The sequence below is a fragment of the Aythya ferina genome (genome assembly GCF_964211825.1).
Source record: "Aythya ferina genome assembly, chromosome: 16".
In the NCBI taxonomy this organism is placed as follows: Eukaryota; Metazoa; Chordata; class Aves; order Anseriformes; family Anatidae; genus Aythya; species Aythya ferina.
This window is the reverse complement of record NC_140315.1, coordinates 11,077,188-11,101,999: the sequence shown is the minus strand read 5'-3', so window position 1 is coordinate 11,101,999 and position 24,812 is coordinate 11,077,188. Positions and strand designations below refer to the sequence as shown.

Below are 24,812 nucleotides of genomic sequence, written 5' to 3'. Positions count from 1 at the left end.
AAAAACAAACAAACAAACAAACAAACAAGGAAAGCAATATATGTACCTCCGTACCCACTTCCTTTCACTGCAGTCTGTCACAGAATCACAGAATGTGTCACAGGTTGGAAGGGACCTCCAGAGATCATCTGGTCCAGCCCCCCTGTTCAAGCAGGGTCACCCCAAGCACATTACAAGGGATCACATCCAGACGACTTTTGAGCATCTCCAAAGAAGAGACTCCACAAGCTCTCTGAGCAGCCTGTTGCAGTGCTCTGTCATCTGAACTGTAAGAAGTTCTTCCTCATAAGAGGACGAAACCTCCTCCTCGTGGCTCTGTTTCGCTTGCTCAGAAATCATTCTGAAACCCACCAGCTGAATCGAGAACAATTACTAATGTAATGTGTCTAACTGTGGGTGACCCGTTTGGTGATAATCTGGAGCTGAGTAATGATACAGCAGTGCACTAAAAGTGAGGAGGGAGGTGGCTCGGGGGCATGGTGTGGCCAACAGCTAGAAAGGAGGAAGTTGGAGCTGATGGGAGGAGGGTCCCGGATCTGGTGGAGCCAATAAAACGACCCGTCTACGACATGTCTGGTGGGGAAGCCGACGGCTAACAAAGACTGGACTGTCTGCTAGCGAAGTGCAAGCGCCCCTAGAGCCACAGGAATGAGGTACCCTGGGATGTGTAAGAGCAACAGCATGTGTAAGGTTCAATTGCTTGGGAAAGAAACAAATCACGAAACAAATGGTCAAGGCCACACTTGCTACTTATTGCAATGCATCTCTTTGGTGTAATTACACAAAACTAGAATAGCATCGTTCCTTGCGCCAGGAGCTGCTCTGCTTGGCTGTGGGATCGACTGTGGAACAGACGCCCATTGGTGCACCCCAAGCATTTTCCTCGGAGGGGTCTCCGCTCTCAGCTGCTCACCAGGACCTCCTGAAGCTGTGGACAAATGATATTAAGTGATATTTTCTTGTGGTATGAATGAGAAGTGCAAGAGGCCTCTCTGCGTGACGGTGTGATAGTGCTGTGCAAGTGAGATGCAGCATCTCTGCGAAGCAACATCCCTAGTGCTTAGTGGTTTGTTGAGTGATGTAGATTCTAGTAGGCACGCTGCTTTACATAACTCTGCATGTGATTTTCACCCTGTTGCTTCTTGTACCGTGCGTCTTGCAATATCTGCGGTGATTGTTAGGCAATCTATCAAAAGCGTTTGGTTGATCGAAAATAAAAAAGGGGGAATTGTGGGAAAGGAATTTGCAGGTAGCTCCGCGCTGTTTCACACGTCCCTGAATGAGAGATAATGAGGAAACCAGCGGTAGAAACAAAAACTTGAGCAAGGTTGAGATAAAGGCAGTTGGCTACAGTGTTAAAGATGATCTCTGGGGCAGTGGCCAGTTGCTGGCTGGCTTGAGGCACGTGTCTGAGGGTCTCTAACCAATTGTATGAGAGATTTGGGCACGTGGAGAGTGCGTGGGGCTACGGGGAAAGTATATGTAGTAGTGAAAAAGGGCAAGAAAGGCCTCCTGTTGAAGAGCCATCAGGAGTCCGTGTCTTGCATCCCTTCACCTAGCTTAGCACGTGTACAGAAGTCCAGCGCCTAACTCAGAAATAATTCTTTAAAGTCAAGCAACAGGGCTTTGGTTGAAACAACATGGGAACTCCTTCTGTTCTGTATTCTGGGGGAATACACTTCCCCCTGCAGTGTATTCCCCAGAACGTTTAGTACCTGTCGGCTGAATGCAAACGCACAACAGAGGGTACCCCAACACAGACGGGCAGCAGGTTCTTGTGCGTCGCCTTTGAGCCCGAGCCTGAGCACCGAGCTGCTTTATGAAGCCCAGGTATGGCATTGCAACTGCAGACTTCTGAGTTCACTTGCTGATTCTCTCCCTCTCTAGGTCCAAAAATGTCCACGTTGGATTTCTCCCTTAATTCCCCATTCCGAAAGAATGGGTTGGCCTAGTAGAGAGTCCTTCAATAGTTTTGTTGGCCAAAGAGCTGTAGCCTGAAAGTCAGAAGTCTCCGTCAGCCTACAGGAAGAGAGAACACGTCAGGGGCAAATTACCTGACGTTTGGATATTTCTCTTAATTATCAAGACCAACCAGCCACACGCAAAACAGCCAACATGCATAAATGAAAGAAAGCCAAGCACGGTGTGCCAGAGCTGGTCCAACAGTTGTTCTGGTTAGCTCTAAGAGAGAATTTGAAGTTAGCTAAGGAGTGGAGAATAAGAATGAAAAAGCGATGCTCTCTCTGAGGGCTCTTTCCGCCCAAGATCTTGTCTCTAAGGACCCCAAGTTCTTTCTGGACGTGGTTCTGCAGCAGCAACAGGTTCTGCCCCGGGGGTCTCTGGCTGGTCTTTTGGGGTAAGGAAAGTGGGGGTGCCAGCTTGGCTGTCTCGGTTTCCGTATGCCCATAGATGGAGCCAGTAACCTGGCAACTGTGGACTGATTGTGTGCTCATAATGCAGCCAGGCAGGATAAAAGGCAGCGCCTCTTCCTGCGGTCATCACTTCTTGGAAGTGCAGCTGTGACGAACGAGGTAGGATACGGCTTGTCTCCAATGTTTCCAACAGCTTGTCTCCAACAGTTCCATCCTGTGAACTGGTGATCAAGCTTCACGTTCGTTAGTCAGATGAGACCAGTGAATACGAGAACGTTTAAATTTGCCTTCCTTTTAACAGGCACGAGATGAGTGCAGCGATGTCACAGGATGAACGGTCCACTGAGAAGACCCTAGCGGTAAGATTAGCTCCTTCAATCTGCACAAGTTCATGCACTTCTTTGGACATAGGTGGTCTAGTGCAAAGCTTGATACTGTTCATATGATAAATGGGCGAACAAAGGGGGCAAAAGAAACAAAAAGTGAAATGCTGCGGATACTTGAGGCTCTGCTTACCTGCAGCAGAAACTGCAAGCTCTTCATGTGATGGTGTCCGAAGCGTGCAGCTAGCTCCCACGCGCGCTTTCAGGGAGTCTTTAGTGGAGACAAGATCCTCTGGTACCATGGGCAGTGAATATTGGTCCCCAGATCGAGGGAGAAGCAGCTTCTGTTCCTCTCTCTCGCATCCCCCTGCCTCTCGTCCCAGCATGGTCATAAACTAAGGGCTCGGCTGCTCTCTGTTCTGTCCTTTCCTCTGGGTCCTGGGGGCTGGACTGCAGTGCTTGGGAAAAGGCATCAGCTTGAATGAGTTACAGCCCCATGGGCAACGTGTCGGTCCTTCTCCCACAGTGGACGTACTTCACTGAAACACAATAACTTCACGAGTGGCCAGCCAAAGTTAGGAATCACAGTCAGCAAAGATGGTATGAAAGGCTAAAGGCCACTGAAGCCCAACTCCAAATCTCTCTGGTTGTTCTTATTCCCCCAGTTTTCTCCCTGCATTTTCATAAAGGCTAAGAAGGCTCTATGAAGCCCAGGAAGCAATACAATCTACTGACAGTTTCAGATGCGCAGTCGCCATCAAGTATTTGACTTAAGAAGGAATTCCCATCAGCATTTTGTAGGGACTTCAGTGACTGTGAGCAGGTGGAGAAAGTGGCTTAAAGTCAGGTTGAGGCCTCAATTCAAATTCATTCCTGAGAAGCGCAGATGGCACAGTGCAATTTCTTCCATGAGTAGCCTTGGATTGCAGAACCCTAGCGCTTCTCCCGTGCCTCTTCCTCCCCTGTGAAATACTGCAGACCACTCAAATCCTTAGGTATTTGTCTCAAAACAAAGTAAGCAAACAAACAAAAGTCCAGTCAGTCCAACACTGCAGGCTGAAGCTCAGTCTGAAATACAAGCTATGGCACGATGTACCTGTTTCATTGGCAGGGCACGATGGAGTCATCTGACGTGACCCCGCAGAAGGGCTCTTTCCAGCTCCTTGTGAAGGAACGGGAGTCCGCCAGGGCCACAAAACCCATCTTGGTGCGCCAGCGCCCACCAGTGCCACGGTCGCGGTCACGGGCACGGAAGAGACGCATCCGTGTCAAATCTGTGGAAATACTCCGGGCACGGGGTCGTATCATGGAAACCATCGAGGAGGAGCCCCTGGGCGCCCCTGGCGAGATTGAAAACTTCCCAACTTCTGACAAGGAGCTTGAGAGCCACTTCGAGAACCTGGGTGGCAGGAAGGTGAGTGCAAGAAGGTTCTGCACTTGAGAACGATTCCCCCCCCATCACTGTGGCCTTGTGATTCTAGCACCTCTGTCAACGTGAGGAAAACATGTGCAACTGTGCCAAATCTCCTTGTTTTGCAAGGAGACCACGGCAAATGGAAAGTGCGAGATACTGCTAAGCACGATGGTGCGATGAGCTATCAGCTAAGCAGCACATGAATGCACCATTCACAACCTGCAGTGCCACAGAAATTGACCATAGAGCATCCTGGAGAACACTGCTGCCAGAACAGCACCCCCTTCCAATCTGCTGCTGCCTCATGTCATTTCTGCCCCCGAGAACCCTATCAGTCTCCTACCAGTAGCTTCTAACTCCCATCCCCTTGACGTCTTCTAACAGGGAGCAGAAAGTGAGAGGAGCTCACTGTCACCAGCTCGGACTAGCGAGCCTGAGAGCAATCCAGGCATAGTGGAGTCCGGTGCTAAAAGGAGGAGGGCAGTCTTTGAGACGCTCTCAGAAAATGGACAACACAGCGATGCCAAAGGTTAGTCTGACCACTTGGATCTGCTTTCTCGCTTTAGTTGAGTGCACTCGATCTCTGTTGTGACGAGGGGCAACCACATTCTTGTCATCAGGGCAGCCCCCAGGCTGCCCAGGAAAAGAACGTGGTGTTCTTATTGATGCCAAACAAACTTTTCGGCTTTCTCCATTTTATCTGTGTGTTATGGAGGAGTGCCCGAAGCCCATTAAACACTTTTTGAGCAGAACACAACAGAACGGTGTCCTATGTTTAGAGAAGAAAACTTATGATGAAGACGACCCAAATCTAAAACTAGGATATCAAAACTATGGGCAGCATTCGTCCATTATGGAAAAGCAGGAACTTCCTATTCTCTGTTGGTGAAGATAGTTTGGATTTGGAGCCGTGCTGCTTTCGTACCAACACTTTAGCTTTTAAGCGTGGCTTTCAGGTTTCCACAAGTCGAATGCTCTGTGCTTGATGTGTTCTAAAGTAAAAGTTGCTAAACAGCTGCTAAAATGTTGGCGTTCCTGTTCGTTTTGCCTACTGCTTTTCTTTCAAGATTTGAAACACGTGCACCCACCTCCCTCTCCCCAACTATGATGTCTGTTTGTAGTTTCAGGGGGTGGTCGAAAACTTCTCAGAGGACTTCGAGAAGCGCGCCCTCCGAAGCCTGGCAGCACGCTGCAGCTCTTTGAGGAGAATGTCTCCTTAAAGGATAAAGAGGCTCTTTATCAAGCTGCAGCGGCCAAAGCAGAGAAGAGGAACTGCTTTCCTAATCATGTAAGATCCCAATGTCTCATTATCTTCTTAATTCTACGTTTGCTTTGCACAGGGTCAGACCCTAACTGTCTTTATTTCCACAAGCAAGCTATCAGATGGCTCACGGGGTGGATCAAAATTTAAATCCGAAATTAGGAAACTTAGATAGCAAACATAGTCATCCTTCAGTCTGTGTCTACCAAATGAGATTTTTCATGCTACATGCCTCCGGTCTTTTGGACAATCCCTTTTCATTCATGGAATTGCTCTTCTTTGTCGTCCACCTTTGCCTGAACTTCACTGATGAGGGCCCTAGGCGTGAGAGAGAGCAGCAATGCGGTTATCCTATTTGCTCATGTTCACCAAAAACAGCAGCTTCTTTAACACAACAAATATTCGTTATTGACAAATAATAAAATCCTATTCAGATGCACAGTGAGCTTAGAGCTCTTGCTGCTCAAACTGAAGGATTTGAAATCGCTGCGTTATAAAACAGCGTCTGGTTAAGATAAGGTACGGGAAGAGTCCAGGTGTTTTCAAACCACACAGTTCCTGCCCACTGGCTTCTTGATTTCCTCATCGCTTTGGCGTATTCGGAGCAGATTCCTGCAGTTCCTTGGGCAGAGAAGGTTCAAATTCCCTCCTCCTGACACTGCAAAGAATGCTGCAGTTAGCTCTCTGTCCCCAAAAGGAAGAACTGTAGGAAGCCTGGCCCAAGTGAACTGTGTGGAGAACATAGGAACTGCTTCATTTACACTCGAGAACGCCTTGCCCTTTCTTGTTGACATGGACAGTACGTTCTTGCTACCAATGGAAACCAGCTGACCTTATTTAATCCCTCTAGATTTCCGAGGAGATCAAGGCCTGCACTGCGCCTGGCGGCCTGGCCGCAGTCAGGAGGCCCTTTGAGAACAGGCAGACCGCCTCCTCGAGGATGACCGATGCTCGTTCCCAGCACGAGCAGAAAACTGCAGAGGTAACAATGCAATTTGTAATACTAACCAATGAGGTCTTCCATGCTAAAGAGCTTGAGGGAAAAATCCCATGATTTGCTTGGAAAGGTCTGTGCTTTTAGTTCGAGGTATCTTCCCGTGTAAGTTAGAAATGCGTAAGATTAGACATCGGTTCATCTCATACAGTCCGAATTTGGATTTTCACTATGCAGTTGCAATTTTAAATGTAACCCGTGAAAGTGGTGGCAATAAACGAAGCTTAGCAATCAGGGGCACATAAAGAAGTATTTAGTACAGTCTGTAATTCAGCAAGTATTTCTACTGTGTGACAAACACAACTAAAGAAGAAGTCAATAAACACTTCTGCTTTTCCTTTCCTTCTCTGCTGAAGGCAATCTCTTCTTTCCTTGTTTTCATTCTCTAAATGTGTGTATTTTCTGTCACCAGTTTCTCAGATACACAGAATCTGTCCACTGGAGAAGCGATAAAAAGTGCCAAAAAGTTGAAGGCGGTATGAACCAGCCGTTTATAGCGGCACAGAAGATGGAAGCGCTAAGACAGCCAAAATCTACAATGCCTTCAGTGGCTTCCAGAATGGAAGTAATCAACACAATCCTCAAGAATCAACAGCTTCCTATAAGAAGTCCACGTCATCTTGGAGCTGGTGCACCAAATCCGGAGTGCGAAAGAAATGAATCCTCTGTGATCCAGGTGTTCCCTAATCTTAAGGAGCCACAGAGGAGGGAGCCATTGCGCCAGCCGAAAAGGAAAATCAATTTTGCAGCTTCCAGACTGAAGACCATCAATGAAATCCACAAGAGGCAAAGTAATATTCTAAGATGTCCAGACCAGCAAGAAGCTGCTTTAGTGGCTTACGATATGCAGTGGTGTGAAACCCCAGAATGCGATGGAAAGAACAAAGATGAAGCCCTCGCAGGCGACGTGTTGTGCAGCAATGCACAACACATTTCCAATAAAAACCTGTAATGACTTAAAAGTAACAGACTTGTCTGAATTTTTGCTGCCTGTCTCTCCTCCCTCCTTCAAGACTTCCCTCGTGCAAGATGCTATCAGGACAAGGCGTGAAGTTGGATGTATAAAACAGATTAAGAAGATTTTTGTCAACATTGGTACCCCAGTAAGTGCCGTGAGTAACGTGCAAGCTAGAGAAAGCGAGCCCCAAATCCCATTTTGATTCGGAAAGGCAGCTGGAGCAGAATTATGTAAAACTCTGTCTCAGACAGTAACAGAGTTTTGACAAGTGCATTTTGTGACGTGACCCTGCTGAGTGTGAGCCAGCACGGAGGCAGGAGCCGGGCAGGTGAGCTACTGTGTTGCGTGAAACACCATATTGACAGCGGTGCTCATGTATAGGCGGTAGGGCTTCACGTGAAAGAACTTTCCTACTCAGCAGAAGGCAGTACTTGATATTTTCAGTTAAACAGAGTGAAGGATGGTCCCAATGACAAGGATCACGAGCTGCCGGGCTGTTTTCCGTGTCTGCCGTTACAAAGATAAGGATGTTTGTCTTCTTCCAGTTCCTCCTGGTTTTCTTGTGCTCCCCTTACTCTGTCTTGGACAACAAAGCCCCTGCTTTCTTTCTGGGAGGGCAGTGTGGGGGCGGCGGAAGGGGCAGTGCTGTAGCAGGAGTTCCTCACTGCTTCGTGCAAGGCTCTCACACGTTGTGAGGAACTCAACTGGCACCTCTTCTTTAGTAGCTTCTAGCAATCATGCTGTAGGACCATCCACACGTACGACAGTTTTTACTGTGATAATGGGAGCAAAAACCAACTCCCCTTACAACTCTGGATAGCTTCCAAAATACAACCCCTCCCCCCCACACATACTCCGTCCCTCTCAAGAGTAACTTCAAATGTTTAAGTTAAACCTCAAGAATAACTCATGCCCCGGAATTAAGCACCTCATTTTAGTAGAAATGGATCTCCTTTTGAAGGAACTGTTTTGTGTACTCGGGTACCAGTTCTTCTGCCTCCATTGCTTCATTTGGTGTCCCAGCCCTAAGAGTCTAGATGACAAATGTGGATTCCTCAGGAGCGTTTGTTAAGACCAAAGCTTTGGGATACGTGGAAGCAGGCTCTGACATTTTTAAATGCAGGTCTCCAGCCTGGGTTGAAGTCATGAAGGCACCAGATTGTTTTAATGGGGATCACCATGATGGTGGACCCTCTGAAGTGATATAAAAAGCAGGGAAGCTTTTTCCAACTTGTGCATCGTGGGCATGCTTAGTGAAGCTGGCTCTCAGCAGCGTTTTCTTATGTGTAGGTATGAGGACGAGAGATGGAAAGTGGGATGGAATGGTTGGGAGTTCCTCAAGGAATGCGTTTTAATGAAACAAAAAATGACATTTAAATACGGGGTTTGTTTCACTACAGATTTTTGGCAGTAGACGGGGCGCTTACTGGAATGAAATTCTGTGGAGTTGGGAAGGCTTTGGGAGATGGTGCCCAGGTGCAGTATATTGGTGCTGCCTCCTGAAGATCAGCTCTGACTTGACTCAGGCACTTTGTTGTTTCCATGCAACTGCTCAGCATGAGAAAGAAAAAACAAACAAACAAACAAACAAACAAGGAAAGCAATATATGTACCTCCGTACCCACTTCCTTTCACTGCAGTCTGTCACAGAATCACAGAATGTGTCACAGGTTGGAAGGGACCTCCAGAGATCATCTGGTCCAGCCCCCCTGTTCAAGCAGGGTCACCCCAAGCACATTACAAGGGATCACATCCAGACGACTTTTGAGCATCTCCAAAGAAGAGACTCCACAAGCTCTCTGAGCAGCCTGTTGCAGTGCTCTGTCATCTGAACTGTAAGAAGTTCTTCCTCATAAGAGGACGAAACCTCCTCCTCATGGCTCTGTTTCGCTTGCTCAGAAATCATTCTGAAACCCACCAGCTGAATCGAGAACAATTACTAATGTAATGTGTCTAACTGTGGGTGACCCGTTTGGTGATAATCTGGAGCTGAGTAATGATACAGCAGTGCACTAAAAGTGAGGAGGGAGGTGGCTCGGGGGCATGGTGTGGCCAACAGCTAGAAAGGAGGAAGTTGGAGCTGATGGGAGGAGGGTCCCGGATCTGGTGGAGCCAATAAAACGACCCGTCTACGACATGTCTGGTGGGGAAGCCAACGGCTAACAAAGACTGGACTGTCTGCTAGCGAAGTGCAAGCGCCCCTAGAGCCACAGGAATGAGGTACCCTGGGATGTGTAAGAGCAACAGCATGTGTAAGGTTCAATTGCTTGGGAAAGAAACAAATCACGAAACAAATGGTCAAGGCCACACTTGCTACTTATTGCAATGCATCTCTTTGGTGTAATTACACAAAACTAGAATAGCATCGTTCCTTGCGCCAGGAGCTGCTCTGCTTGGCTGTGGGATCGACTGTGGAACAGACGCCCATTGGTGCACCCCAAGCATTTTCCTCGGAGGGGTCTCCGCTCTCAGCTGCTCACCAGGACCTCCTGAAGCTGTGGACAAATGATATTAAGTGATATTTTCTTGTGGTATGAATGAGAAGTGCAAGAGGCCTCTCTGCGTGACGGTGTGATAGTGCTGTGCAAGTGAGATGCAGCATCTCTGCGAAGCAACATCCCTAGTGCTTAGTGGTTTGTTGAGTGATGTAGATTCTAGTAGGCACGCTGCTTTACATAACTCTGCATGTGATTTTCACCCTGTTGCTTCTTGTACCGTGCGTCTTGCAATATCTGCGGTGATTGTTAGGCAATCTATCAAAAGCGTTTGGTTGATCGAAAATAAAAAAGGGGGAATTGTGGGAAAGGAATTTGCAGGTAGCTCCGCGCTGTTTCACACGTCCCTGAATGAGAGATAATGAGGAAACCAGCGGTAGAAACAAAAACTTGAGCAAGGTTGAGATAAAGGCAGTTGGCTACAGTGTTAAAGATGATCTCTGGGGCAGTGGCCAGTTGCTGGCTGGCTTGAGGCACGTGTCTGAGGGTCTCTAACCAATTGTATGAGAGATTTGGGCACGTGGAGAGTGCGTGGGGCTACGGGGAAAGTATATGTAGTAGTGAAAAAGGGCAAGAAAGGCCTCCTGTTGAAGAGCCATCAGGAGTCCGTGTCTTGCATCCCTTCACCTAGCTTAGCACGTGTACAGAAGTCCAGCGCCTAACTCAGAAATAATTCTTTAAAGTCAAGCAACAGGGCTTTGGTTGAAACAACATGGGAACTCCTTCTGTTCTGTATTCTGGGGGAATACACTTCCCCCTGCAGTGTATTCCCCAGAACGTTTAGTACCTGTCGGCTGAATGCAAACGCACAACAGAGGGTACCCCAACACAGACGGGCAGCAGGTTCTTGTGCGTCGCCTTTGAGCCCGAGCCTGAGCACCGAGCTGCTTTATGAAGCCCAGGTATGGCATTGCAACTGCAGACTTCTGAGTTCACTTGCTGATTCTCTCCCTCTCTAGGTCCAAAAATGTCCACGTTGGATTTCTCCCTTAATTCCCCATTCCGAAAGAATGGGTTGGCCTAGTAGAGAGTCCTTCAATAGTTTTGTTGGCCAAAGAGCTGTAGCCTGAAAGTCAGAAGTCTCCGTCAGCCTACAGGAAGAGAGAACACGTCAGGGGCAAATTACCTGACGTTTGGATATTTCTCTTAATTATCAAGACCAACCAGCCACACGCAAAACAGCCAACATGCATAAATGAAAGAAAGCCAAGCACGGTGTGCCAGAGCTGGTCCAACAGTTGTTCTGGTTAGCTCTAAGAGAGAATTTGAAGTTAGCTAAGGAGTGGAGAATAAGAATGAAAAAGCGATGCTCTCTCTGAGGGCTCTTTCCGCCCAAGATCTTGTCTCTAAGGACCCCAAGTTCTTTCTGGACGTGGTTCTGCAGCAGCAACAGGTTCTGCCCCGGGGGTCTCTGGCTGGTCTTTTGGGGTAAGGAAAGTGGGGGTGCCAGCTTGGCTGTCTCGGTTTCCGTATGCCCATAGATGGAGCCAGTAACCTGGCAACTGTGGACTGATTGTGTGCTCATAATGCAGCCAGGCAGGATAAAAGGCAGCGCCTCTTCCTGCGGTCATCACTTCTTGGAAGTGCAGCTGTGACGAACGAGGTAGGATACGGCTTGTCTCCAATGTTTCCAACAGCTTGTCTCCAACAGTTCCATCCTGTGAACTGGTGATCAAGCTTCACGTTCGTTAGTCAGATGAGACCAGTGAATACGAGAACGTTTAAATTTGCCTTCCTTTTAACAGGCACGAGATGAGTGCAGCGATGTCACAGGATGAACGGTCCACTGAGAAGACCCTAGCGGTAAGATTAGCTCCTTCAATCTGCACAAGTTCATGCACTTCTTTGGACATAGGTGGTCTAGTGCAAAGCTTGATACTGTTCATATGATAAATGGGCGAACAAAGGGGGCAAAAGAAACAAAAAGTGAAATGCTGCGGATACTTGAGGCTCTGCTTACCTGCAGCAGAAACTGCAAGCTCTTCATGTGATGGTGTCCGAAGCGTGCAGCTAGCTCCCACGCGCGCTTTCAGGGAGTCTTTAGTGGAGACAAGATCCTCTGGTACCATGGGCAGTGAATATTGGTCCCCAGATCGAGGGAGAAGCAGCTTCTGTTCCTCTCTCTCGCATCCCCCTGCCTCTCGTCCCAGCATGGTCATAAACTAAGGGCTCGGCTGCTCTCTGTTCTGTCCTTTCCTCTGGGTCCTGGGGGCTGGACTGCAGTGCTTGGGAAAAGGCATCAGCTTGAATGAGTTACAGCCCCATGGGCAACGTGTCGGTCCTTCTCCCACAGTGGACGTACTTCACTGAAACACAATAACTTCACGAGTGGCCAGCCAAAGTTAGGAATCACAGTCAGCAAAGATGGTATGAAAGGCTAAAGGCCACTGAAGCCCAACTCCAAATCTCTCTGGTTGTTCTTATTCCCCCAGTTTTCTCCCTGCATTTTCATAAAGGCTAAGAAGGCTCTATGAAGCCCAGGAAGCAATACAATCTACTGACAGTTTCAGATGCGCAGTCGCCATCAAGTATTTGACTTAAGAAGGAATTCCCATCAGCATTTTGTAGGGACTTCAGTGACTGTGAGCAGGTGGAGAAAGTGGCTTAAAGTCAGGTTGAGGCCTCAATTCAAATTCATTCCTGAGAAGCGCAGATGGCACAGTGCAATTTCTTCCATGAGTAGCCTTGGATTGCAGAACCTTAGCGCTTCTCCCGTGCCTCTTCCTCCCCTGTGAAATACTGCAGACCACTCAAATCCTTAGGTATTTGTCTCAAAACAAAGTAAGCAAACAAACAAAAGTCCAGTCAGTCCAACACTGCAGGCTGAAGCTCAGTCTGAAATACAAGCTATGGCACGATGTACCTGTTTCATTGGCAGGGCACGATGGAGTCATCTGACGTGACCCCGCAGAAGGGCTCTTTCCAGCTCCTTGTGAAGGAACGGGAGTCCGCCAGGGCCACAAAACCCATCTTGGTGCGCCAGCGCCCACCAGTGCCACGGTCACGGGCACGGGCACGGAAGAGACGCATCCGTGTCAAATCTGTGGAAATACTCCGGGCACGGGGTCGTATCATGGAAACCATCGAGGAGGAGCCCCTGGGCACCCCTGGCGAGATTGAAAACTTCCCAACTTCTGACAAGGAGCTTGAGAGCCACTTCGAGAACCTGGGTGGCAGGAAGGTGAGTGCAAGAAGGTTCTGCACTTGAGAACGATTCCCCCCCCATCACTGTGGCCTTGTGATTCTAGCACCTCTGTCAACGTGAGGAAAACATGTGCAACTGTGCCAAATCTCCTTGTTTTGCAAGGAGACCACGGCAAATGGAAAGTGCGAGATACTGCTAAGCACGATGGTGCGATGAGCTATCAGCTAAGCAGCACATGAATGCACCATTCACAACCTGCAGTGCCACAGAAATTGACCATAGAGCATCCTGGAGAACACTGCTGCCAGAACAGCACCCCCTTCCAATCTGCTGCTGCCTCATGTCATTTCTGCCCCCGAGAACCCTATCAGTCTCCTACCAGTAGCTTCTAACTCCCATCCCCTTGACGTCTTCTAACAGGGAGCAGAAAGTGAGAGGAGCTCACTGTCACCAGCTCGGACTAGCGAGCCTGAGAGCAATCCAGGCATAGTGGAGTCCGGTGCTAAAAGGAGGAGGGCAGTCTTTGAGACGCTCTCAGAAAATGGACAACACAGCGATGCCAAAGGTTAGTCTGACCACTTGGATCTGCTTTCTCGCTTTAGTTGAGTGCACTCGATCTCTGTTGTGACGAGGGGCAACCACATTCTTGTCATCAGGGCAGCCCCCAGGCTGCCCAGGAAAAGAACGTGGTGTTCTTATTGATGCCAAACAAACTTTTCGGCTTTCTCCATTTTATCTGTGTGTTATGGAGGAGTGCCCGAAGCCCATTAAACACTTTTTGAGCAGAACACAACAGAACGGTGTCCTATGTTTAGAGAAGAAAACTTATGATGAAGACGACCCAAATCTAAAACTAGGATATCAAAACTATGGGCAGCATTCGTCCATTATGGAAAAGCAGGAACTTCCTATTCTCTGTTGGTGAAGATAGTTTGGATTTGGAGCCGTGCTGCTTTCGTACCAACACTTTAGCTTTTAAGCGTGGCTTTCAGGTTTCCACAAGTCGAATGCTCTGTGCTTGATGTGTTCTAAAGTAAAAGTTGCTAAACAGCTGCTAAAATGTTGGCGTTCCTGTTCGTTTTGCCTACTGCTTTTCTTTCAAGATTTGAAACACGTGCACCCACCTCCCTCTCCCCAACTATGATGTCTGTTTGTAGTTTCAGGGGGTGGTCGAAAACTTCTCAGAGGACTTCGAGAAGCGCGCCCTCCGAAGCCTGGCAGCACGCTGCAGCTCTTTGAGGAGAATGTCTCCTTAAAGGATAAAGAGGCTCTTTATCAAGCTGCAGCGGCCAAAGCAGAGAAGAGGAACTGCTTTCCTAATCATGTAAGATCCCAATGTCTCATTATCTTCTTAATTCTACGTTTGCTTTGCACAGGGTCAGACCCTAACTGTCTTTATTTCCACAAGCAAGCTATCAGATGGCTCACGGGGTGGATCAAAATTTAAATCCGAAATTAGGAAACTTAGATAGCAAACATAGTCATCCTTCAGTCTGTGTCTACCAAATGAGATTTTTCATGCTACATGCCTCCGGTCTTTTGGACAATCCCTTTTCATTCATGGAATTGCTCTTCTTTGTCGTCCACCTTTGCCTGGACTTCACTGATGAGGGCCCTAGGCATGAGAGAGAGCAGCAATGCGGTTATCCTATTTGCTCATGTTCACCAAAAACAGCAGCTTCTTTAACACAACAAATATTCGTTATTGACAAATAATAAAATCCTATTCAGATGCACAGTGAGCTTAGAGCTCTTGCTGCTCAAACTGAAGGATTTGAAATCGCTGCGTTATAAAACAGCGTCTGGTTAAGATAAGGTACGGGAAGAGTCCAGGTGTTTTCAAACCACACAGTTCCTGCCCACTGGCTTCTTGATTTCCTCATCGCTTTGGCGTATTCGGAGCAGATTCCTGCAGTTCCTTGGGCAGAGAAGGTTCAAATTCCCTCCTCCTGACACTGCAAAGAATGCTGCAGTTAGCTCTCTGTCCCCAAAAGGAAGAACTGTAGGAAGCCTGGCCCAAGTGAACTGTGTGGAGAACATAGGAACTGCTTCATTTACACTCGAGAACGCCTTGCCCTTTCTTGTTGACATGGACAGTACGTTCTTGCTACCAATGGAAACCAGCTGACCTTATTTAATCCCTCTAGATTTCCGAGGAGATCAAGGCCTGCACTGCGCCTGGCGGCCTGGCCGCAGTCAGGAGGCCCTTTGAGAACAGGCAGACCGCCTCCTCGAGGATGACCGATGCTCGTTCCCAGCACGAGCAGAAAACTGCAGAGGTAACAATGCAATTTGTAATACTAACCAATGAGGTCTTCCATGCTAAAGAGCTTGAGGGAAAAATCCCATGATTTGCTTGGAAAGGTCTGTGCTTTTAGTTCGAGGTATCTTCCCGTGTAAGTTAGAAATGCGTAAGATTAGACATCGGTTCATCTCATACAGTCCGAATTTGGATTTTCACTATGCAGTTGCAATTTTAAATGTAACCCGTGAAAGTGGTGGCAATAAACGAAGCTTAGCAATCAGGGGCACATAAAGAAGTATTTAGTACAGTCTGTAATTCAGCAAGTATTTCTACTGTGTGACAAACACAACTAAAGAAGAAGTCAATAAACACTTCTGCTTTTCCTTTCCTTCTCTGCTGAAGGCAATCTCTTCTTTCCTTGTTTTCATTCTCTAAATGTGTGTATTTTCTGTCACCAGTTTCTCAGATACACAGAATCTGTCCACTGGAGAAGCGATAAAAAGTGCCAAAAAGTTGAAGGCGGTATGAACCAGCCGTTTATAGCGGCACAGAAGATGGAAGCGCTAAGACAGCCAAAATCTACAATGCCTTCAGTGGCTTCCAGAATGGAAGTAATCAACACAATCCTCAAGAATCAACAGCTTCCTATAAGAAGTCCACGTCATCTTGGAGCTGGTGCACCAAATCCGGAGTGCGAAAGAAATGAATCCTCTGTGATCCAGGTGTTCCCTAATCTTAAGGAGCCACAGAGGAGGGAGCCATTGCGCCAGCCGAAAAGGAAAATCAATTTTGCAGCTTCCAGACTGAAGACCATCAATGAAATCCACAAGAGGCAAAGTAATATTCTAAGATGTCCAGACCAGCAAGAAGCTGCTTTAGTGGCTTACGATATGCAGTGGTGTGAAACCCCAGAATGCGATGGAAAGAACAAAGATGAAGCCCTCGCAGGCGACGTGTTGTGCAGCAATGCACAACACATTTCCAATAAAAACCTGTAATGACTTAAAAGTAACAGACTTGTCTGAATTTTTGCTGCCTGTCTCTCCTCCCTCCTTCAAGACTTCCCTCGTGCAAGATGCTATCAGGACAAGGCGTGAAGTTGGATGTATAAAACAGATTAAGAAGATTTTTGTCAACATTGGTACCCCAGTAAGTGCCGTGAGTAACGTGCAAGCTAGAGAAAGCGAGCCCCAAATCCCATTTTGATTCGGAAAGGCAGCTGGAGCAGAATTATGTAAAACTCTGTCTCAGACAGTAACAGAGTTTTGACAAGTGCATTTTGTGACGTGACCCTGCTGAGTGTGAGCCAGCACGGAGGCAGGAGCCGGGCAGGTGAGCTACTGTGTTGCGTGAAACACCATATTGACAGCGGTGCTCATGTATAGGCGGTAGGGCTTCACGTGAAAGAACTTTCCTACTCAGTAGAAGGCAGTACTTGGTATTTTCAGTTAAACAGAGTGAAGGATGGTCCCAATGACAAGGATCACGAGCTGTCGGGCTGTTTTCCGTGTCTGCCAGTTAGGTGAGCCATACGGCTGTATGCTCTTGTTTGTAGTACACAAAATTGGAAAGGAATCCTTCTCCAGGAACCTGGGAGAAGAGAGAGGGGTGGAAGGAACCCCACTCAGTTTTCGGCTCACCCTGAACGTAGTTGCTAGCAGATTGGTTATGAGCTACTAGGTGTGAATTCCCTAGCAGCCCGCTGTAATTAAGCATCCTGCAAATTGAGGATGGGGTGAGTACTGCAAGAAGCTCATCAGCAGCTCTGCAGCACCTTTCCACACCCTATGGATGCCCTTCGGAAATCTTCACATGTTTTTTGTTTGTTTCAGAGCCAGGAACAAATGCTGGCAAATTCAGAGGTGTTAAATGTTGGCCAACCTATCCCAACATGCCCTACAAGGTACTGAAGGGAATATTACTCTTAAGTGGATGATGAGCTCAGTGCAAAGGCTGTTATGTTAAAGCTTATTATCCTCATTAAGAGATGTGTGTAATGTGGTTGAGGCTTCTGATATGGGAAAAACAACACTTTCCAAGTGTTTTGTTGTCCCCTCTGTTACAATTGGAGGGCAATTCAGCCTGGAGATAAGATTTCTTCACAAATTTTAGATGTTGGGGTTGCCTCTGTGAAGGCAGAGGGCTGTGTCTGGGAAAATGTACTTGTACAGTAGCAGTAGTGGTTTCCCTGCAGACACAGGGAAAGTAAAGAGCTGTGTACAGAGATGTTCCTGTGCTCCTGCAAGAAGCCTGTCCTGCTCTGGGAGCACTGGAGCTCAAGCAGTGGAGTTTCACCAGGTATTGTTAGCTCCAGCTCAGGACCAGCCCTGCAGGACTGGACTAGTTTGCACAAGGTGACATGAGTCCACATGCCACGTGTTCTTCATCATTTTATTGTCTGTGTTCTTTCTTTATATAGGGTACTATAGCTCCTCCCAGTGATGGAGCATTGGCTCTCTAGGCAGCTTTAATTTCTATCTGTCTTTTGAGGGTCAGATCAGGAGAAGTTTAAGGTCCTCAGCCCTGAAGCAAAGCCCTCTCTGCTTCAGAAAGGGCTGCAATTGAAACCAGCTGATCCAAAGTCCCTTGCAAATGTTTCCATTTCAAACCACTGAAGTTTTATGCCTTACTAGTAATTTTTTTTTTTTCTTGAGCCTCATAAATCTCACAAAGATCTGGAACAGCTAGTAAATTTGGCCATTCAGATACACGTTTTCCAGTAAAAAGGATAACGATTGCTGTTTCTCATGCCACCTCCCCACCCCCTCAGCTGTAGAAGTTCATCTCCCAGCAACTTGCTGCTGCTTGCACGCAAATTGGGCCATAATACAACAGGCAGCACACACAGGTCCTGTATGCATCATTTGTGGTGTTGGGGAAATGAAAGGGGATGGTGGTCCCTGTTTTGGGAGGAATCAAGTTGTTGCTGAACCTCTGCTAGTTTTGCCACAGTCCATATACATAACATGAGCCAAATCATTTGTCCTCTTATCACCTCAGATCAGAAGAAATAGGTTGATGCTTGCCTGCTCAGATGGTTGGGAATCTTGCTCAATTCAGGCTTGACAACATGCTTTCATGAGAGGGGAATGGGAAGCTGCAGAACTCTGGGCTAGGGACTCACCTCCCAGAGCCATTCACCAAATGTCAGACACAAGAGGGCTGAGCTGGGCAATGGCCTCAGCAACTCCTGCTAGCCTACTCCACACAATTTTGCCTGTGTTGGTGCCCTGAAGCAGTGTGGGGAAGTGGTGGTCTCTAGCCCTCAAGACAACCCAGGGAGGAAGCCGTCCTCATCCTCCCCGTGGCACTGACATGGTCCAGCCTGGTCTCCTAGGCTTGACAGAACATGAGCCCAAGGACAGCATAAACCTGAGACTGCTCAGATTTTTTTTGTCAGAAATGCCAGGCAAAAATGCTGAAGATATTTACAAAAACATAGCGTAGAAATAGAAAATTGCAGGCATATTTTCCCTTTTATTTGTTGTCTCCCAAATCCAAACAAGCTTATTTCCTTTCCTGTAATGCTGCTTTTGATAATCTTGTGCAAAAGGCACTGAATCTGCTCATAGTGCTGTCAATAGCAAGATGCCTGATGCTTTTAATGGCTCAGCTATTAAAACCCTGCATCCCAGTTGTCTGGCTGTGAGCAGTCCCAAGATATTGCAGTGACAATATGGAACCTTTTTTCTCTCTGAATGTTTCTCTGCAAAGTTTGACCATTTTGGCAGGGGTAAAACATGTGTCTATCTGGGATTCTGTCCAAGGATGAGATTTTGACAGCTGTGCTCGTGTTGGCAAAAATCCTGACATCTTGTGCTCCGTTGAAATAGCAGATTCTTAGTGGAGAGGGGTGGGAATCCGATTTCATAGATGAACACTTGTGAATTGAAGACTGAGCCGGGCTTAGCTCTTTTCACTTGGGGGAAGAGGTTCAACCCATCCTCTGGGAACAGGGTGGAGCCTTTCTTTCTTCCCATCTCCACCTGTGGGCACAGATGGCTGATGGGCAGCAGGGCTGATAGGAGCCCTCTGTGGTTCTGCCAACTTTGCGCAGCAGTTTGGGACATGCCTTGGACTGCACCCATGAAAGTGGGTGTCAGCCTGTTTTGAGTACATGCCTAATGATTTTCATTTACATATTAGATGCTCGGGCATGAATGGTGGGTGGTGTTAGCACGCTCTCAATGAAAATCCACCTTCGCGGTCGTGATCAAAGCTTGGCCTGTTATTTATACCAGATAGCTTGCGAAAAAACAAAGCCTTAGTATAGCTTGAAATATCCAGTTTGGGAGTTTTTGTTGTTGTTGCTACTATCATTATGATGATTGGGTGTTCTTTTTGTTTGTTTTTCACTAAAATCTCCATTTTGACCTGGAGGGATATTTCCCATAAAAGCTGTGATTATTCAAAGCCATTATATTTCTGCAGTAACCTTCAATCTAATGAGCTGTCATTTTTCTGATGAGAAATCACTTATTTGGAGACTACAATTCCTATTATCTCTGCAAACAGAGAATGATGGTGCAGAAAAATGGTGTCACAGGGTCACCTAAGAACTCTCCCATCAGAGCCAAGGATGGACTGGAGCAGGCCTGGTGGAAAGACACCAACAGGTTTTCAGAAGATACTTTGCAAATGTTATATTTATTTCACACTGTTTAGTGGCCAGGTAGCTCCTTTATATTTTACCAAGAAAAATAAAAAAAGCCATGAGGGTTTTAAATCGTGTCAGCCAAAAATTGCCATTGCTAGTATTTCACTGAAAAATAAGGGATGATTATTTTTTAAAACACAAACAAGATAGTAGCCAAAGAATGAAACCCCAAACAAAACATACTTCCTGAGGAAAACAATCCAAACAATTTTGCTCAGGAAAAATCACAGCTTAAGTTTAGACACACAAAATCAGATTTCATGGTTTCCATCCATGGCAAATGGGAGGTCTTTTAAGTTATTTTGACTTTAAAGGAAGAACTAAATGAACTTAAAGTACATACTTGCTGGGCATTAAGTGATGTTTATGGACATCAGCAGATGTTTGGTAGCCCTTTTGTATGTTTAAGTCCCCAGGCAAATCTTAAGGATTTGGCAAACTGTAGGCTCCTGTTACATGGTAGATGAGTCAGATTTAAAATGGTTAAATTTGGGATGGTCCTAGAATGAGAAGCCTCGTGCACATGTGCTGAGTGACCGCACGCTCTGCTGTGACCACAGTCGGGCACGCAGATGAGCTAGAGGTGCTTGTAGCATATATTATTTATCTGCATCAACAGTGTTGGCTGCATGGACAAAACAGTGTAAATACAAAATTATATGGAATTATATGGAAAAAAAAAAAAATGACAAGCTCTCTCTTCCTCTCCCACTTATTTCTTGAAAACTGGGGAAAATATCAGCACATCTGTGAGTGCCGGGCTGCTGTGTTTTGAATGCTTCTAGAACCCCTGTTAGCTTGGTTAAAACTACTGTGCCCATCTCTATGCTGAGCAATGCCAGTTGCACAACTACCATAAATTAAGCTGAAATTCCAACTTTAAGTTGTCTTATGGTTCTGCAGCCTATCTGTTTACTTGGGAATAGCACAAGGCAGATGTCTTCATCTTGGCTGATTCTTAACAGGTCATGGACATTAACTTTAAATAACTGAAAGCCTTTAAAATAATTTTTAAACATGCTTATTCCCCCTGACAGACCTTAACCTTTAGTTGGCCTTAACCAGAAACATGCGGGATAATGCGATTTGAAAACAGACCATCAGAAACCATGCAAGAGCTTTAAATATGTACTGTGATCATTACCTGAAAACAGTGAAGAGGTTGGAATAATTATTGCTCGTGTTTACACTTCTGTATCTCAGTGGGTTGTGCTCAATCCCTTAATGACGGTGACTAAAAACATAGTGGAAACACACAGTAATTAGAGAGAGCACTTACACGATTCTGAAAGCACAGAGGTAGCTTTGAAGTGGACCTGGACACAGTGACTGCTGCCAAAGCATTGTGAGAGCCAGGAGCATTGTGCAGCAGGTAGCTGGTAATTGTACGTAGCATAACCCATCTGGTCTGCAACATGCAATATCGGCCTTCCTCGCCAGCCCTATCGTGGCACCTCGCACGTCAGCAGGACTTCTGCAACTGGCTAAAAGAGCAGGTAGATTGTGGGTGAAGGATCGTGCAAGTGCTGTGTTTTGTAATTTATATAAAGCTGAAGCTGAGCTTTGGTTTCATCATGAGGGGCCCTTCTGAGGGTGCGAGGCAGGATTTCGGAATGGGGAGAGGCAGAAGTTTGGGGTGATGGCTGAGAGCGGGCACTGATTCAGGTGCTTTGCCCTGCCGATTTGTTAACGTGGCTTCTGACATAAAAGAATTCTTGAGTAGCAAGCTATAAGCCTCATGTTTTAGTAGGTTTTGTGGGTGAGGAGAAGGATGTGTGTAGTGGAATGTATTCATTTGTTTTTCCCATTTAAACAATCAAAAACACTCATTATAAGAGAAGAAGGAGCGATAAGGCTTGTATTATAAAATTGTTTGCTGGAAAGGTTGTCCTGTTTTCCATTGCTTAATTTCAGCTGAAAGGGAAAGCATGAAGGCTGGGGAGGATATGGCTAATTTCTGAGATGTGTTTTTAGGAACAGTGGTGATGAGCCCTCTCAGGTGGGAGCAATTGAGCCGCATTCAAAGAAAGTAGAGGTAGGAGCAGGCACTCACTCAGCATTCCTCAGCTCTCCTCTGAGGTTCAAAAACACTCACTTTAAGTCACTGTCCCTTATTTTGCTCTGTTGTATCTCATTTACTTTCTCTGCAAACACAAATTCAGCTTCTGACCCCATGTTGTCACTGCAGAGACCTCCCTGCTTGCACCGGGTGTCTCCCATGTTGGGTGTGGGACCATCTCCCCGGTGTCCACTTGCAGGTGACTGGCTGTCAGCTTATCCTCACCACAGCTAAAACAGGGTTCTTAATCACTTCCCATAGGCTTGCTCTTTCTTAAACCTTTGCCTTTCCTCTTTGCCAGGAAGCTTCCTAACCTGGTACGCCCCTCTGACTATTACCCCCTTTTGATAGTCCAGGCGGGCAGTGATAACATCGAAGAGAGAAGCCTCAAGGCTATCAAAAGGGACTTTAGGGGGCTGGGTCGGTTAGTGGATGGAGCGGGAGTGCAGGTGGTGTTTTCGTCCATCCCTATGGTGGCAGGGAGGAGTTCAGAGAGGACACGGAAAGCCCACCTGTTAAACACGTGGCTCCGGGGCTGGTGCCAACGCAGAAATCTTGGGTTTTTTGATCATGGGGCACTTTACTCAGCACCTGGCCTGATGGCCGCAGACGGGTCCCTATCTTTTAGGGGAACAAGGATCCTGGGCCAGGAACTGGCAGGGCTCATTGAGAGGGCTTTAAACTAGGTAGGAAGGGGGATGGGGCTGAGGCTAGGATTGTTGGGGCTGTGCCAGGGGGAACAATGGCAAGGCCGGAGGATAAGGCAATGGCCCAGCTGAAGTGCATCTACACCAATGCACGCAGCATGGGTAACAAACAGGAGGAGCTGGAAGCCATCGTGCGGCAGGCAGGCTACGACTTGGTTGCCATCACGGAGACGTGGTGGGACCAGTCTCATGACTGGAGTGCTGCAATGCCTGGCTATAAGCTCTATAGAAGGGACAGGCAGCATAGAAGGGGTGGTGGTGTGGCTCTCTATATTAGAGAGTCTTTCGAGGCTGTAGAACTCGAGGTTGGGAATGACAAGGTCGAGTCCCTTTGGGTTAGGATCGGCAGGGACAACAAGGCTAGTGTCCTGGTCGGGGTCTGCTATAGACCGCCGAACCAGGATGAGGAGACGGATGAGGAATTCTACAGGCAGCTGACAGAGGTTGCAAAATCATCAGCTCTTGTACTCGTGGGGGACTTCAACTTCCCTGACATATCCTGGAAGCACAACACAGCCCTGAGAAAGCAGTCTAGGAGGTTTCTGGAGAGCGTGGAAGATAGCTTCCTGACACAGCTGGTTAGTGAGCCTACCAGGGGAGGTGCCCCGCTAGACCTTCTCTTCACAAACAGAGAAGGACTGGTGGAGGACGTGATCGTCGGGAGCTGTCTAGGGCAGAGTGACCACGCAATGGTGGAGTTCACTATTCTTGGCGAGGTCAGGAAGGGGACCAGTAAAACCGCTGTATTGGACTTTCGGAGGGCTGACTTTGAGCTGCTCAGGACATTGGTTGGTGGAGTCCCTTGGGAGGCGGTTCTGAAGGGCAGAGGGGTCCAGGAAGGCTGGGCGCTCTTCAAGAGGGAAGTCTTAATGGCGCAGGAACGGTCTGTTCCCACGTGCCCAAAGACGAGCTGGCGGGGAAGAAGACCGGCCTGGCTCAACAGAGAATTGTGGCTTGATCTTAGGAGGAAAAAGAGGGTTTATAAGCTTTGGAAAAGTGGGCAGGCCACTAAGGAGGACTTTAAAGAAGTAGCGAGGCTGTGCAGGGACAAAATTAGGAAGGCCAAAGCTCATCTGGAGCTCAATCTGGCTACTGCCGTTAAAGATAACAAAAAACGTTTCTATAAATACATCAACACAAAAAGGAGGACTAAGGAGAATCTCCATCCTTTACTGGATGCGGGGGGAAACTTAGTTACAAGAGATGAGGAAAAGGCGGAGGTGCTCAATGCCTTCTTTGCCTCAGTCTTTAGCGGCAATACCGGATGTTCTCTGGATACCCAGTACCCTGAGCTGGTGGAAGGGGATGGGGAGCAGGATGTGGCCCTCATTATCCATGAAGAACTGGTTGGTGACCTACTACGGCACTTAGATGTGCACAAGTCGATGGGGCCAGATGGGATCCACCCAAGGGTACTGAGGGAACTGGCAGAGGAGCTGGCCAAGCCACTATCCATCATTTATCAACAGTCCTGGCTATCGGGGGAGGTCCCAATCGACTGGCGGCTAGCAAACGTGACGCCCATCTACAAGAAGGGCCGGAGGGCAGACCCGGGAAACTACAGGCCTGTCAGTTTGACCTCAGTGCCAGGAAAGCTCATGGAGCAGATCCTCCTGAGAGTCATCATGCAGCACTTGCAGGGGAAGCAGGCGATCAGGCCCAGTCAGCATGGCTTTATGAAAGGCAGGTCATGCCTGACGAACCTGATCTCCTTCTATGACAGAGTGACGCGCTGGGTGGATGAGGGAAAGGCTGTGGATGTGGTCTACCTTGACTTCAGCAAGGCTTTTGACACCGTCTCCCACAGCATTCTCCTCAAGAAACTGGCTGCTCTTGGCTTGGACTGGCGCACGCTTCGTTGGGTTAGAAACTGGCTGGATAGCCGGGCCCAAAGAGTCGTGGTGAATGGAGCCAAGTCCAGTTGGAGGCCAGTCACTAGTGGCGTCCCCCAGGGCTCGGTGCTGGGGCCGGTCCTCTTTAATATCTTCATCGATGATCTGGACGAGGGCATCGAGTGCACCCTCAGTAAGTTCGCAGATGACACCAAGTTAGGTGCGTGTGTCGATCTGCTTGAGGGTAGGAAAGCTCTGCAGGAGGATCTGGATAGGCTGGACCGATGGGCTGAGGTCAACTGCATGAAGTTTAACAAGGCCAAGTGCCGGGTCCTGCACCTGGGGCGCAA

The 24,812-nt window shown here is 47.6% G+C and overlaps 2 protein-coding genes across 2 annotated transcripts; both read left to right on the top strand.

Annotated features, from left to right (window-relative positions):
* Positions 1-476: 476 nt before the first annotated feature.
* Positions 477-7,316, top strand: LOC311445982 (uncharacterized protein; the record flags this gene model as incomplete). The annotated part of the gene is made up of 8 exons (XM_084538602.1): positions 477-576; positions 2,266-2,356; positions 2,674-2,731; positions 3,807-4,109; positions 4,494-4,638; positions 5,231-5,397; positions 6,221-6,352; positions 6,777-7,316. The coding sequence occupies 8 exons, from the start codon at positions 477-479 to the stop codon at positions 7,314-7,316; spliced, it is 1,536 nt and encodes a 511-aa protein (XP_084394728.1).
* A 2,049-nt stretch (positions 7,317-9,365) lies between these two features.
* Positions 9,366-16,205, top strand: LOC311445981 (uncharacterized protein; the record flags this gene model as incomplete). Its single annotated transcript, XM_084538601.1, has 8 exons — positions 9,366-9,465; positions 11,155-11,245; positions 11,563-11,620; positions 12,696-12,998; positions 13,383-13,527; positions 14,120-14,286; positions 15,110-15,241; positions 15,666-16,205. 8 exons carry the CDS (start codon positions 9,366-9,368, stop codon positions 16,203-16,205), a joined length of 1,536 nt encoding a protein of 511 aa, XP_084394727.1.
* Positions 16,206-24,812: the final 8,607 nt, after the last annotated feature.